Here is a 15,242-nt window from a genome sequence, read left to right on the forward strand (position 1 = left end):
GAGAGGGAGAAGGAGAAGGAGAAGGAGAGGGGCGACGGAAAAGAGTTATTTTTTTTATAATTTATAGTATAAATTATAATTATATGTTGGAAATTTGAAAGTGGTGCTCTTATTTTTTATTTTCTTATTTTGATCAATTTTTTTAATTTCTAGTTTATTCTTAATTTATTATTTTTGAATTAAAAATGAATTTCTCGTGTTATAATTGCTCAATATTTTTAATTTTTACAAGTAAAACGGGTTGGAGTTGTGAATAATGCAATTTAATAGTTGATGTCTGGATGGGGCCTGCAGGGTTAGAGGAGCTGTGGTCTGGGACTAAAATTTAGGGAAATGATGACGTGGAGGGGACTTGAGACCTGAATCCAGGCCGAGGTTGTGGATGCTCAAAGTGACACATTTCTTTTATAATAAAAAACAACACTCTATTTTTCTCTTCCTTTATCTTCTCTCCTACTTTTTCTCTTTATTTTTTTTCTCATTCATACTTTATTCTCTTTTTATTTAACTACTACCTAAAAACTTATGCCCAAAAGAAATCTCTCACATATAATGGAACGAAGTGAATATCATTTCGTATCAATAGTTTCATTTTTAGAACCAAATATGAGAGTCAAACTTATATGCATTCAAAACATCAATGTGACGGTGGAACTTATAGTTTCATTTTTAGAACCAAATATGACAGTCAAACTTATATGTAGGAATGTCAATTGGGCTAATCCGCTCAGATTCGGGCTAATCCACTCGGGTTGTCGGGCTATTTGGATACGGGTTATTCGGATTGTGAATTTTTCGGGTAATAAATTTTCGGTCCTAACCTATAAGTTATATACATTCAAAACATCAATGTGACAGTGGAACTTATACACAAAACATATATTAGTACAGTAACTCTTTTAGATAAATGTAAATAACCAAAATTTTAAATAATTATAAGCTAAGAATATAGAAAAGAGGAAAGTTAAAGTAAATAATATACTCACTACGCTAGTCAATGAAAAAAATCTTAACATCATCCGAGTTTTAATATAAAATTAATAGCTAAAAAAATATATAGAAAAATGATTGAAATATTATTAATAAAATAATACATTTTATGAACATAATACAAACTAATTTTGGTGCCCTTAATAAAAAACTTACTACTGTAACACCATTTATTTATCTTTTAATACATTGAGCCCAGCTGCTAAAGCCCAAAATATTAGAACAAATAGGCTCAATCAATGGCCCATCCTATCGCAGTATGTTTTTTTTTTCCCACTAAAATAAAAATTAAAAATAGTGAAAAAAGGAAGGGGAAAATAAAATAGAGAAGAAAACAGAATGTCAGAAACGAGAAACGACGACGAAATCACGGCGATCACCGGCCGACGGAGAAGTTACCGAGATACCGCCGCCGTTGAGTTATCTATTCTTGGTATGTTCTGATTTTATGCTTTAACCACCAATTAGGGTTCCTTCAAAAGGGCAATTTTCCCTCTCCTCGATTCTGACTGCTGTGGTTATGGCATTGCTACAAACTACAAAGCGTAGTCGATTAGGGTTATGCAATATATCACTCGTTGTTTTAATAGATTTTAGCATGTAATTTGGGGGTAAATGTCTGAGACTCTGAGCTGGAGCAGAATATTTATTTATCCTCTGAGATTCTGTTTTTCTATTCAACACGAATGATAAAATTGAATTCAGTTTATTGGTTATTAATTTTCGCAGTTTGAATCATTCAGTCAAGTTATTTAGAGAAGGGGTTGTTTTGGTTCTATGCATTGTTTGTAGCCCCTGAACATATCGTTTGATCAAAATGTCGGGGTGTTCTACGTCAGCATCTACTGAAGTTCGAGACCCGAATCCGGACAATGCTGTTGTTGATTGCTTTAACTTATCTAAAGCCTCGGACCAAGATGCTTTGCAACATGAGAATGAGGTGAATGAAGAGAACGAATTGGAGGATGGTAACCGAAACACAGATGTGGCTGAGGAAGAGGACGAGGATGAAGATGCGGATTTCAATCCTTTTTTAAAAGAGACAAATTCAATGGAAGCTTCCTCAAGTTTGAGTTCTGAAGTTGAAGACCTGGACTTGGATGTTGCTGATAGCAAGGGAAAGCAATGTGCTGTGGTTGGTAACGAGTCTGGAAAACACAGGGACACCAGTGGGGATGTTGAGAACTGCGATGAAAATGTGATGAATGCAGTAATTTCTTCTGGAAAAGAAGATGGGAAAAATTTGGACCTTATTTATTCTTCAACTACAGAGAAGGAGTCCTCATTGGTAAATCAATCTGGTAATGGATCACTGTTTGACAAGGAGAATGGATTAACCAGACAAGTAGATATTGACAGTGCAACAGATTCCAGGAAATTTATGGTTGATGTGGATGCTGAGGGTGCCATCTGTATGCGAACTAGGGCTCGTTATTCTCTTGCAAGTTTCACACTTGATGAGCTTGAAACTTTCCTTCAAGAAACTGATGATGAAGATGATCTGCAAAATGTTGATGATGAAGAGGAATATAGAAAATTTTTGGCAGCTGTTTTAAGAGGTGATGATTCCCAGAATTTGCAAGAGAATGCAAATGCTGATGATGAAGATGAAGAAAATGATGCTGACTTTGAGCTTGAACTTGAAGAGGCACTAGAAAGTGAACCAGAGGAGGTTGAAGAACGAAGAACGACTAGGCGGAATAGAAGCCAAAAAGCCTCCATTGAACACAGCAAGAAGTTAGCAGGACAGTTGAGTAGACCACTTCGACCACTCTTGCCATTTGCATCAATTGAATCCTTATCAACTGCAGAAGGGAGACACTTAACACCCAACTTTTCTTCAACCCATATGCCTCCTGTAAATAATGGCTACACCTATGGATTCACCCCACATCAGATAGGGCAATTGCATTGCCTTATTCACGAGCACATACAACTACTTATTCAGGTTTTCTCGTTATCTGTTCTTGAGCCTGGGAAAAGCCATATTGCTTCCGAAGTTAAGGAATTAGCCATACAGATGGTTCAGAAACGTGATCAAGCTCTGGCGTGGAGAACAGTTCCATATCCGAGCTTTTGCTTCTTCCCCCCATATATCCATCCATCTGTGCAAGATGGGAATCAGAACATGCTTCCGTCTACAGATGGCAATAAAATTGCACAACAGAATCTTCCATGTGGAAGCAACAGAGAGCTGGACTCCGATGAACAGGCAGGCTCTTCTCAGACTCCAGAATACCACTCATGGGTTCCTTATGTTTGTGGTCCAGTGCTGTCTGTCACAGATGTAGCTCCACTCAAACTAGTTGAAAATTATATTGATGATGTTTCTTCTGGTATATCATATATGATTCATACTTTTGTCCTACTTTTAAAATATTGTCTGCAACTTGTATATTAATGCATTTTCATACTTATAAAATGATTGGCAGCTGTGCGTGCATATGAACGCCATCAAATTGAACATGGTTTTGAGACTCCTGGTCAAAAGGAGCCCTTATTTCCTCTTCGCAATTACCTATGTTCCCCTGAGTCTGTTGGTCAAGGAGAAATGGAGGAGAACACTCCCCTAGATTCTAACAAGGCGCCTTCACCCTCTGCCAGCCATCGATTGCCCAAGAAGAATATGGCCACAACTCTGCTTGAAAGGGCCAAAAATCAACCAGTTGCTCCTGTTCCTAAGGAAATTGCTGGACTAGCTCAGAGGTTTTGGTCGTTGTTTAATCCTGCCCTTTATCCTCACAAGCCAGCTCCTGCTTCTCTTACTACTCGGGTACTTTTTACCGATGCTGAGGATGAGTAAGTTGTATGCTTTTGTTTACTATACATCATACAACATTTTAACATTCATTAATTTTGTACGTTCGTCTTGTTCTAATTAAATATTGCATTTTCAACCATTCATAATCGCAAAAAAATCTTGGTACAAAGTGTTTTAGGTGTCCTGTAGAATCACGCAAATATTTTGCCCTTAGATACTGTCATATTCATGGTCAATGCTTGCAATCTTTGATCTTTTATGTATGTTGGCACGTGAGTGGTTATGTCACTTATATATCATGTCTGTTTCCCTATAAGTACTACTCCGGAAGCTTCTCTAAAATCCTGGATGCAGGTTTCCTATTTTGGAAATTTCTGTGGATACATGTAACCAAATATGTGCTCAATGTATCATATATACTCTCTCCGTCCCACCATAAGTGAGCCAATTTCCTTTTTAGGATGTTCCACCATAAGTGAACCATTTTCCTTTTAAGCAAAAAATCCTCTCTCTTGCTTATTTGCCACTTTATTCTTTTCACTCCTCTACTTTTCCCTCTCTCATACTTTACTATTTCCTCTTTAACTCTTTAAATATGAATTCCTTAAATCCATGCCCATAAGAAGTGGCTCACTTATGGCGGGACGGAGGGAGTATATTGTTTGATGGGAAGGTTGTAGCAATAGCATCAGTTAACAAAGATCCTCATTTTTATTTATGAACCTGTACATATTTGTTTCTTCATTTATGCCTTACAAACTGGATATGGAACTTACAGATTACTAGCCTTGGGTTTGATGGAATACAATACTGACTGGAAAGCTATACAGCAGCGATTTCTTCCTTGCAAATCTAGGCATCAGGTAACCTATTTTACTGTGAACTGTAATTTAAAGACTGAAATGTTGTGTATTTTCTGGGGATATAGTGTGTCAACTTTTAACAATGTGTTGTGCACAATTCTTGCATAGAACTTTTGAAGTCAACTTTTAACATTTCCATCTGAAGAGTGTATGACATTAAATCTCTGGCATTGTGTCTATAGAAAATAATCCTTTTTACTGCAAAACAGATTTTTGTGAGGCAAAAGAATCGTGCATCATCAAAAGCACCAGAAAATCCAATAAAGGTTTGTGACTATTTGTGATGCTGTTTGCTATGCTTCAAATCTTCCATCATGTTTTAGTAAGTAACTTGTTTGTTTGTAGTCTGTGAGAAGGATAAAAAACGCCCCCTTGACCTTGGAGGAAATTGCTCGTATTGAACTGGTATGCTCCCGAATGACTAAATTTAGTTTTGCAAAGTTTTACATGACATTTTTCTGGAGGCTAAATGATTCTAATGATTCAGGGATTGAAAAAGTTTAAACTCGACTTTATGTCCATATGGAGATTCTTTCTTCCTTATAGAGATCCCTCCTTGCTTCCGAGGCAGTGGCGCATTGCTACTGGTACCCAGAAATCATATAAATCTGATGCGAACAAGAAGGCAAAGCGTCGTCTGTATGAATTCAAAAGAAAAAGTAGCAAACCTTCTCCCTCAAGTTGGCATTCATCATCTGAGAAAGAGGTTTATTTACTTCTGAACTCGATTAATTAAGTCTTTGTTCCCTTTCAAATGGATTTCCATATTTGTTAACAAGTTGGTTTTCATATTAGCTGCTGTCATCATCAATCAGTAATTCATACCGCTCCTTTATTGTGTATTTAGCTATATCAAGCATCCATATTGCCTGATGCTGTATAAAAATTAAATTTTGGGTGTGCATGCCATGCAATGTGACCAGTAAATTGTTATGGTGACATTTTCATGTCGTCGAAAAACAATCTAAATCTTTCTTTTGTTGTTGATCCATAAATACTTAAATTTCAGGGTGACAGCTCTGATAATGCTGTTGAAGAAACAAACAGTGGAGATAATCACATAGACAAAGAAGATGAAGCATATGTCCATGAAGCATTTCTGGCAGATTGGATGCCAGAAAACCATGCTTCTTCCAGTTTTCCCAGTGGCCTGCTATCCCAGGAGAGTTCTCTGGTGAAAGATAAACCTGGTTATCGAGACATCCGACCCCCAATATATAAGTCTGTACTTGCTTCAAGGTACTCCCCTGGTTCTGCAATAAAATTTTCATGGCATTCTGTATTACGTGCTTGACATTCAGATAAGTTTCTGTAATTTCTAGGCCATCCACTTCCGAAATAGTTATGCGGCCCTACCGTGCTCGGAAACCAAATAATGCACGCCTGGTCAAATTAGCTCCTGATTTGCCTCCTGTCAATCTGCCTCCATCCGTTCGAATTATGTCACAATCAGCTTTTAAGAACTCCCAAGCCATCACATCTGCAAAAGATTCGGGCAATATTATGAGAAATGCTGGTTTGATGGCAAAAAATCGGACTTTGCATGCTGGGAGCAATATGCAAGTGGGAGTTGGCTCTTCCGTGCAATCTGGAGTAACAAGGAACATACATGTTAATGTTACTACTAAAAATCAGCAGCGAAATCTTTCTGATGTCGCTACTAACAAACTTACAGTAGAGAGAGGCGACTCAGATCTTCAGATGCATCCTCTTCTATTCCAGGCACCTCAGGATTGTCAATTGCCTTACTACCCCAGCAGTCCTAGCACGTCTAGTTCGTTCTCTTTCTTTCCAGGAAATCAACCACAATTAAGTCTCAGTCTTTTTCACAACCCCCGGCATATAAGAGATGCTGTGAACTTTCTTAGCAAGTCATCCAAGCCTCCTGAAAAGAACGCTGCACCATCCGGTGTTGAATTTCATCCACTTTTACAGAGAACTGATGATGTGGGTACAAATTCTTTAGCTACACATCCTGCTGGCAGACTTCCTCCCACTGCAGCGTCGAAGCCTCCAATTTGGAATCATCTTTCCTCAACGAGTAAGGCATCTGTAGATGGTAATTCAAGTGCTTCAGGTACGAACGGCAGCAGCCTTGGTAAAAAGGGCAATGAACTAGACTTGAATATCCACCTCAGTTTGTCAGCCAAGAATCGAGAAAGCAGAAATACAATTATACGTGATACTAGCAGATCACTAGCAGCTCCCGCATCTGGTGTCATAGAATCTGAAAGTGCTAAAGATTATACTCCAGGTGTGATGAGCAATCAGTTCGACTCAACTGAGACTCCACTGGCTACTCCTAGAAACAGAGGAAGTAGGAAAGTGGCTGACGACATGCATGATGAGTCCCTACCAGAAATTGTAATGGAACAGGAAGAGTTGAGCGACTCTGAGGAAGAGTTTGGGGAAAACGTCGAGTTTGAGTGTGAGGAGATGGCCGATTCAGAAGCAGAGAGTACTTCTGAATCAGAAAAAGTTGTCAACGTGCCAAATGAGGTAATGATTCTTTAATTTGCAGAAGTTTTCTGATTTACTAAGAAATGGTTCGATCCCTCTTACAAGCTTTACAAATTCGTTTCAGGAAATGCACCTAGATGAAACAGATGCAGATATTGACGACAGGCAGCTCCAGAATGACCACGGAAGCAATCCTTGCAGCACATCAGAAGCATGCTCGATCGGATTGGATACCACCGGGCTTCATGTGAAGCCGAATGCACTCTCCCTGAATCTGAATTCTTGCCCTCCTGCTTCTCAATCAAACCCCAAGAATGCATATGAATTTGGACCATTTGGTACTAGGGCAGGAGGCGATAAATTTCTCGTTGATTTAAAGGGCTCCGGCAAGATGCAGAAACGCACATCTAAGCATCTCAGCGGCGGCACTCCATCAAGAACTCCCAGAAAACGTGTCTGCAAATCCAATTCTAACTCAAACGCTGCCACCATTGTAGAAAATTCAAAGAATGTTGCTAAGGTTGAATTTGGTTAACTGATGATTTATGATTATTTATAGTTTTTGCATATAATGAAAAGGCCAAATTTCTCAGTTACTAGTGTACTAGAAATGAACATTTGTTTTATTATCTGAAATGCTATTAGTTAAACATAAAGCAAAGTAAATATAATAAGGAAATTGTGTTTAAATACATAAAGCTTTCCTAAATCTGGTTTCATATAATAAATTATAAATTATGTCTTCAAATACACGAACTTCTAACTATCCATTTTTCTGATGATTGTCATTTTAACGAACTTACATAAACATTCGGATTTTTGCTTAGTTTGAATAGTTTTTTAAACAGAAAAAACTAAATTTCTTTAATTATACACGTCTCATTAATAACCTCTCAAATTCGTGGTTTATATTATTTTTGCATATGAAGTAGTATAATTTTTGTGTAATCCAAACCGAAATCCGAATGCTGGTGATTCTACACATTAGTTGTTGTATAATAGCCATAGGAGATTAGCCCATCACCACTTTCTATTCAAATTCACATTACATATACACTAACTAATGTTACTTTCTCATCTAAGAAGGTTTAACACAACAACTTCATCAACCACACTGCGTGGAGACTTCAAATCTTCCCAAAGCCAAATCAATCCACGCCAAACTCATCAAAGCATCTGATCACGAGCCAGATTCCATCTTCATCCACAACCATCTCATCAACTCATACGTCAAATGTGGGGACACCGCAGACACCCTCCAACTGTTCGACGAAATACCTGAAAGAAACGTGGTTTCTTGGACTGCCCTAATTGCCGGTTTCGCCCAAAAGGGATTCCCCTCTCAAACACTCTCTCTCTTCTCAGCTATGCACAGGAGCTCCGTTCGCCCCAATGAGTTCACCTTCGTGAGCGTGCTCCAAGCTTGCTCCTTTTCGGAGATTTTCGGCTTGATCTCCTCTTTCGAAGTTTTTGCGATGGTGATCAAGTTCGGATTCGAGAACAATGTGTATTTGGTGAATGCTTTGCTCACTACTTTGATAAGGCATGGTGAGTTTGATGAAGCTGTTCGTCTCTTCGAGGCGTGCCTTGACAGAGATGTCGTGTCGTGGAATGCTGTATTCGACGGTTTCTTGAAGTTCGGTTGTGATTCGATACCTAATTTTTGGCGTAGGATGCTCTTCGAAGGTGTGAAACCGGATGCGTTGGCTGAGTTGTCGGCCCTTGAATCCGGGCTGCAAGTCCATTCCCTCCTTGTGAAATCAGGTCATGGAAGGGAGAGATGTGTGGGCAATGCTTTGGTGGATATGTACTTGAAAAGCGGCAGACTAAACCAAGGTTTTCTAGCGTTTGATGAGATCCCGTCGAAGGATGTGTGTTCTTGGACTCAGATGGCCACGGGTTGCCTCAACTGTGGTGAGACAACGGAGGCGCTTAGGGTGATCGGGAGGATGAGGAGGGTTGGGATTCAACCTAACAAATTCACTCTAGCAACGGGGATCAACGCGTGTGCTAGTCTTTCGAGTCTCGATATGAAGGGCTGAAATTGCAAGCTTTGGTGGCTAAACTAGGTGATGAAGTTGATGTTTGTGTTGAAAATGCCCTGCTTGACATGTATGCGAAAGGCGGGCAGATGGATGGTGCGGTGAGGGTGTTCGTCTTGATGAGAGATCGCACAGTCGTGTCGTGGACGACAATGATCATGGGGTTCGCGCAGAACGGGGAGGCGGAGGAAGCTCTCAACGTTTTCGAAGAGATGAGAGCTCAGGGGGAGAGGCCTAATCACATCACACTCGTCTCGCTGCTGTATGCGTGCAGCCAAGGGGGGTTCATCGAAAGATGGCTTACATATTTCTCTTCGATGACAGAAGAATTCGGGATTGTGCCGAGCGAGGATCACTACGTCTGCATGGTGAACCTACTCGGCCGGGTGGGGCGAATACTGGAGGCTGAGGAGCTGATCCTCCGCATCCCGTTCGAGCCGAGTGCCGTCGTCTGGCAGACGCTGCTCGGGGCTTGCTGTCTCCACGAGGATGTGGAGACGGCGAGACGGGCCGCAAAGGGAGCATTGGCGGCCGATCGGGACGATCCCTCGACTTACGTGTTGATGTCCAATACTTTTGCGGATTTCGACGATTGAGAGAGTGGTTGGAGATTAGGGATATCAAGAAAATGCCCGGCACGAGCTGGGTTGAGATCGGTGAGACGGATTAGATGGGGTCGCGCGAGGTTGGCCAACCCTACTGTCGGCCCACGAGTATCGGAAAATTCTATCAAATGCAATGTTTCGAGCTGCCGTCGAATTTCTTCATGATTAGTCTATAGATTCAAATCTTGAAATTTCATTGACAAGAACTCACATTGAAACACAACACAAGCTTTCGAATTGAAAGCAAACACACTTATTCAAATACAATTCTAAAGAAAAAAAAACACACACAAATACACACTATATCAACCATGGCATTCTTTGGGTAATCCTTGGGGAAACCTGCCAACATCTCTACAATAATCATAAACCAAGAAGTTGTCACGAACCCACTTGAGCTGTTTTCTCCTTCTCTTGTGCTCCTCCTTCACCACCGGTTTATCCCACCAAAACTGGCCTGACTTCCCGCACTTTGCCACTGCATCAACGTCGTCTGCTTTGTCCGACAAGAAAGCACACGCGTCGATCTCCAAGGAGTTGAAGGTGACTACGAATGGAGCGTTGGTCCAGTTTGTCTTCACCCTCCCTCCTTGTGTAGCCCAGTCGTCCGCGTTCCACAAAGACCCGTAGATCCCCATCGCCTGCTTTCTCGGATATGGCTTTCCTTTCCTCTCCTTGTTTGCATATTCTCTTATCGGAATATCATCCACAAGAAACCTAATAATGCATGGAAATTAATTCTACTAAAAAGAAGATTCATAATTAAACGAAAATAGGTTTAATTCGATTGGTTAGCCTTTTTTAAAAAAATGTCCTCGCAAAATTAACAAGATTAACTTAAAAAAATAGCAAGTGATCAACAAAAAGTAGCAATGGTTAATTACAAGATGGAGCGACGATTCCACAGAAAGGAGTAAGTGTGGAAGTGGATCAATTCTTTTTTTGGTAAAGGATTTTAATGGAATTCCATTTTAATGAAGAGCATTAGTCGTATTCCGCTTCAGGGAGTGACGCATAACTCTTATGCGTCACTAACAAAAAGACGCATAATCCTTATGCGTCGCTATTAAACGACGCATAATCATTGTGCGTCGTTAGTTAATGACGCATAACCATTGTGCGTCGTTTATTAGAGACGCATAACACTTATGCGTCGTTTATTAGAGACGCATAATACTTATGCGTCGTTTAATAGCGACGCATAACTCTTATGCGTCTTTAGTTAGCGACGCATAATACTTATGCGTCGTTAGTTGAGTTTTAAAACGGGCAGAAGGCAGAATCAGGCAGAAACGCGACGAAAGAGGCGAAGCAGGCGAGGCAGGCGATTTCCGACGAATCCGAGCAAAATCCGGCGAATTACCACCATTTTGCAACCATTTTCCGGTAATTGTTCTTCAATTTGGCTAAATACATCCTTTAATGTTTAAAGTATTAAAAGTGACAAATAAAAGAATCTTGATTACTTTTTGGTTGGTAAATAATTAAAATACACATTCGCTTGAAAAAAAAAATAAACATAATTTTTTAATTAGAATAAATCAAGCTTCATCCAGACTAATTAACTTGCTTTCCTTAAGAAAAAATAAAAGGAAGAATTTAAGAACGGATCAACCAATATTTATTACATTTGAAAAAGATTTAGAATGAGAATTTCTTATGTTAATTTATAGGGAGTAGTAAACTATAACAATAAAATCATCCTAAAGAACATTTATTATATTATGATGTCGGAGAGTTTTAAGAGCTTAGTTTAGTAATTGTCAACCAGAATATATATTTACGTGGAAAAAATGGCGAGAAGATAAAATGATATTGTCCGATAACACTTTGTCAAATAAATCATCAAGTTTAATGAAATATGATTGATTCTACATTTTTTGAAAATACTTATCATAAATCACCAAGCTTGAAAAATTGGTGATCAACTCATCTTTCTTAATTTAGGATAAACCGAGGCAGGTGTGTCAACCAAAAATATAAATGTGGACAAAACGAACTCTTTCGGCAACACACTAATGATAAAAAAAATACATTGTTGCATTATTAAAATAAATTTTTCTTGTTTTCCCTTTTGTTTGCTTTGGCTTTTCATCTCTTTTTTTTTTTTACTTAATCTCCATTGTATCTCAATCTCACACACTCACTTCGCTTTCATCTTTGTGAGTAGAGTGTTTGAGGTAACAAAGAGAAGAGGGAGTGGAAAAATATACCAAATTTATTTACAGTAATAGAAAGAACACTTATTTTACTAAAACTACGTCGTTTTGAGTACCACTAAACACATCGTTTGTATGCAGATGACACTATTGCAAAAAACATAAATTCCTAGATTTAGTATACCATTTTAAAAGCTTTACGGGACATATCCAAATATGATCATGTTTTGTGATTTAAATGGTCATTAGTTAGCACACATATATGCCACGAACATTTAAATCAACACACGTGTATACCATGTCTTTCAAATTTGTACATATAGACCGGGACGGATCCAGCTAATAGTTAGCATGGGCAAATGCCCCACCTCATATATTTGTTTTAATTTCTCACTAATTGCCCCTCTTAAATCTCTTAAATATTGTCTATATATATTTTTGCCCGTCTTCATATAAATTCCTAGATCCGTCCTTGCATATAGACCATAAGAAAACTCTAAAAGAGATAATTCGTATTGTTATTTTTATTCGGTTTTTGAAAAATATAAAATGATCATGATTTGACTAACTTCCTAACTTATTAGACATTTACCCAACATAAATATCGAAATAAGAGCACCCACAATGGGCTCGATGGCACGCCCGATGCGTGCCATCGTCCTCGGGCGCGCCCGATGGCTCCATTGTGGGTGCCCGCCCGATGGCACGCCCTACGCCCAGCCCTAAGCTTCGGGCGCGGAAGAAGCGCGGACGATGGCCTATCGTCCGCGCCATCGGGCACCATTGTGGGCTCCGCGGACGATGACACCTGTTTTTTATTTTTATTTTTTAAATGCTAAATTCGAAAAATTTGTATAAATACCCCATACCTCGGCTTCATTTGTAACATTTCATTTCACGATTCCACTCTCGAAACTCACATTTACTACGAAATGGATTCAAGTCCCAATAGTCCGATGTTTAGTGGTGATGCGCGTTGGCCGGGTACAAAACCCGACGAATATCGGCCGTTCGACGCCAATGCGCAGTACGATCCCGAATTCAGTACGGATTCGTATGATTTGTCTGACATGGAGCCGTCTCCAAACCGACCCGCCGCCCCCTCCCGCCGCGTTGCCGCCGCCACCCCATCCGCCGCTACCGCCCCCGCAAAAAAGAAGCGGATCCGGCACCGTACGAACAAGTTGCCACCTCCGGCAATGAATGAAGAGTACACCCTCGGTCGTACGAACTACCAGCCGGATGAAACCCTCGTCTTGGCGAGGTGTTGGGTGGATATATCGGAGGACCCGATATTCGCCAACAACCAGAAGCAGCTCGCGTACTAGGAGCGCATCGTCGAGCGCTACAATGAGGCGAAGCCGCCGAGCCCGCACAAGCGCCAACGGGAGCAGCTCCGCAAGCACTGGGATCAGGTGAAGAAGCAAGTCAACCTGTTCGCACCGGAGTACGAGAAGTGCGCGAGGGAGCAGGGGAGCGACCAGAGCTTGAGCGACGTGCGCGATAGAGCACTGTTGTCGTACCAGTCCCTGTACGGCGACTTCAAGCATTTGGGCATCTGGGCGCTCTTGAGGGACAAGCAGAAGTTTCAAGGCGGGATTCTGCACACCAGTGCGACAAAGAGGACGAAGACCACCGCCGCTGGTGGTTACATGATCAGCGAAAGCGAAACTCGTCCGGTGGACCTCAACCGGACGTACACGGAGGAGGAGAGTTCCGGCACACCGATGTCCTCCCGGCGTCCCATAGGCGTCAAGGCTGCGAAGAACAAGGGGAAGGCGACGGCGAAATCATCCTCGACCGCCGCCACCCCATTGCCGCTCCCGGTCCCGAGCCCGACGGCCGCCGCGTATGTGGGGTTGGCAAGAGCCTCGATGGAGCGGACGTTGTTGCAGACGCACAAGGCCCTCGAGAAGTGTACGGACCTCGCCAAAGCCGAATACCTCCAGGGGTTGATTGATGAGCTGCGCCGGGAGTTGGGAATTACGTAGATTAGCCAACTTGAATTGTGTAACTTTTGTTAATCAATGCAGTCTTCGCCGGTTTTTAGCTACTCGTTGTGTTTTTTAATTAGTTTGCATTATATATTTGAAAACATATAAATTAATTAACTAAATAATAGTAAAACATATAGGGCGCGCCTTAGGGCATCCTTTAGGGCGCCCCACTTCAGGTGGGAGGGTAGGAGGATAAAAATGATGATTTGGCAGTGCATAGGGCGTGCCTTAGGGCGATCCATTGCTAATGCCGTAAATCAATAGAAAACCCCATACTAGCTTTAAATTGATAGGCCCGGTCATTGTACCCACCTAGCATATGCTACCAAAATTGAGTAGAAAAATCACCCAACGGGCCGGACCCTTTTTTTTATTTTTTTTATTAAATTGTACTCCCTCCGTCCCACATAATTTGACTCAGTTTTCCATTTTGGACCGTCCCACATAATTTGACCCATTTCACTTTTACCATTTTTGGTAGTGGACCCCACATTCCACTAATTCATTCCTACTCATATTTAATTATAAAACTAATATATAAAAGTGGGACTCACATTCCACTAACTTTTTCAACGCACTTTTTATTATATTTCTTAAAACTTGTGCCCGGTCAAAGTGTCCCAAATTATGTGGGACGGAGGGAGTAAGTAGTATTCTACCCGTTTATAATTAAAGATGTGAAAATTCACAAGAATCACAACCGAACACCGACAAATTTATAGGTTTTATTTACTTATGATAAAATGGATGATAAAATATAGATTAAATGGTAAAAACGTTTCTTCTCTATTCAATGAATTGAGATTTCGGGTATCTTTAAAAGAGGTTTTCCGATTGCATGTTTATTCAATAAACTGAGACTTCGGATATCTTTGAAAAGAGGTGTTCCGATTGCATGTTTAGTACCACAATTAACTTTTATAAATAGTCAATTTGCAAAATATCATTTGTTATTGTCCACTTTTACTTCTTTTTTTCTTCCATTTTTGGTCAATAGATTTCACTTTCTGCTAACCCATTACACTCACATTCTATTATAAAACTAATATATAATTATGGGGCCTACATTCTACTAACTTTTCCAATCAATTTTTTCATATTTTTTAAAATTCGTGGCGAATCAAACATGGACAATATTTTGTGACTGAAGGAGTAGTATACTGTCATTTGAATATAAATTTTTAGTATACTGTCATTTGAATATAAATTTGAAAAAATTTGCCACGTTTACGTTGGGAGGTAGTATTATTATTAAAAAAAAGTTAGTTGATGGTTTGGCGAATTTTTGATGGTGATGAATGCAGGAAAATGCAGATCACGACACAGAGATTTACGTGGTTCGATTTACTGAGGTAAATCTACGTC

The 15,242-nt window shown here is 40.2% G+C and overlaps 2 protein-coding genes and 1 pseudogene across 2 annotated transcripts; 2 read left to right on the forward strand and 1 right to left on the reverse strand.

Moving 5' to 3' along the window:
* The first annotated feature begins 1,302 nt into the window (after positions 1–1,302).
* LOC121765424 lies at positions 1,303–7,666 on the forward strand. The gene is made up of 10 exons (XM_042161579.1): positions 1,303–1,423; positions 1,720–3,326; positions 3,423–3,789; positions 4,530–4,614; positions 4,824–4,880; positions 4,960–5,019; positions 5,102–5,320; positions 5,624–5,853; positions 5,937–7,113; positions 7,199–7,666. Exons 2-10 carry the CDS (start codon positions 1,808–1,810, stop codon positions 7,607–7,609), a joined length of 4,125 nt encoding a protein of 1,374 aa, XP_042017513.1. The 5' UTR covers positions 1,303–1,423; positions 1,720–1,807; the 3' UTR covers positions 7,610–7,666.
* A 471-nt stretch (positions 7,667–8,137) lies between these two features.
* LOC121764618 lies at positions 8,138–10,050 on the forward strand (annotated as a pseudogene).
* On the reverse strand, positions 10,027–14,896 carry LOC121764447 (xyloglucan endotransglucosylase/hydrolase protein 9-like). Its single transcript, XM_042160461.1, has 3 exons — positions 14,893–14,896; positions 10,606–10,657; positions 10,027–10,438 (listed from the first exon to the last, which is right to left on the reverse strand). The coding sequence occupies exons 1-3, from the start codon at positions 14,894–14,896 to the stop codon at positions 10,027–10,029; spliced, it is 468 nt and encodes a 155-aa protein (XP_042016395.1).
* Positions 14,897–15,242: the final 346 nt, after the last annotated feature.

The sequence above is a fragment of the Salvia splendens genome, chromosome 14 (genome assembly GCF_004379255.2).
Source record: "Salvia splendens isolate huo1 chromosome 14, SspV2, whole genome shotgun sequence".
NCBI classification, from domain to species: Eukaryota; Viridiplantae; Streptophyta; class Magnoliopsida; order Lamiales; family Lamiaceae; genus Salvia; species Salvia splendens.

What these genes read in the sequence shown, in the direction of transcription:
- LOC121765424 (XM_042161579.1), top strand. Translation starts at nt 1,808, where the DNA reads ATGTCGGGGTGTTCTACGTCAGCATCTACTGAAGTTCGAGACCCGAAT. An exon ending in CACCAGAAAATCCAATAAAG is followed by an intron (nt 4,881 to 4,959) that starts GTTTGTGACTAT and finishes GTTTGTTTGTAG; the next exon opens with TCTGTGAGAAGGATAAAAAA. An exon ending in AAATTGCTCGTATTGAACTG is followed by an intron (nt 5,020 to 5,101) that starts GTATGCTCCCGA and finishes CTAATGATTCAG; the next exon opens with GGATTGAAAAAGTTTAAACT.
- LOC121764447 (XM_042160461.1), bottom strand. An exon ending in TGGAATCGTCGCTCCATCTT is followed by an intron (nt 10,439 to 10,605) that starts GTAATTAACCAT and finishes ATGCATTATTAG; the next exon opens with GTTTCTTGTGGATGATATTC.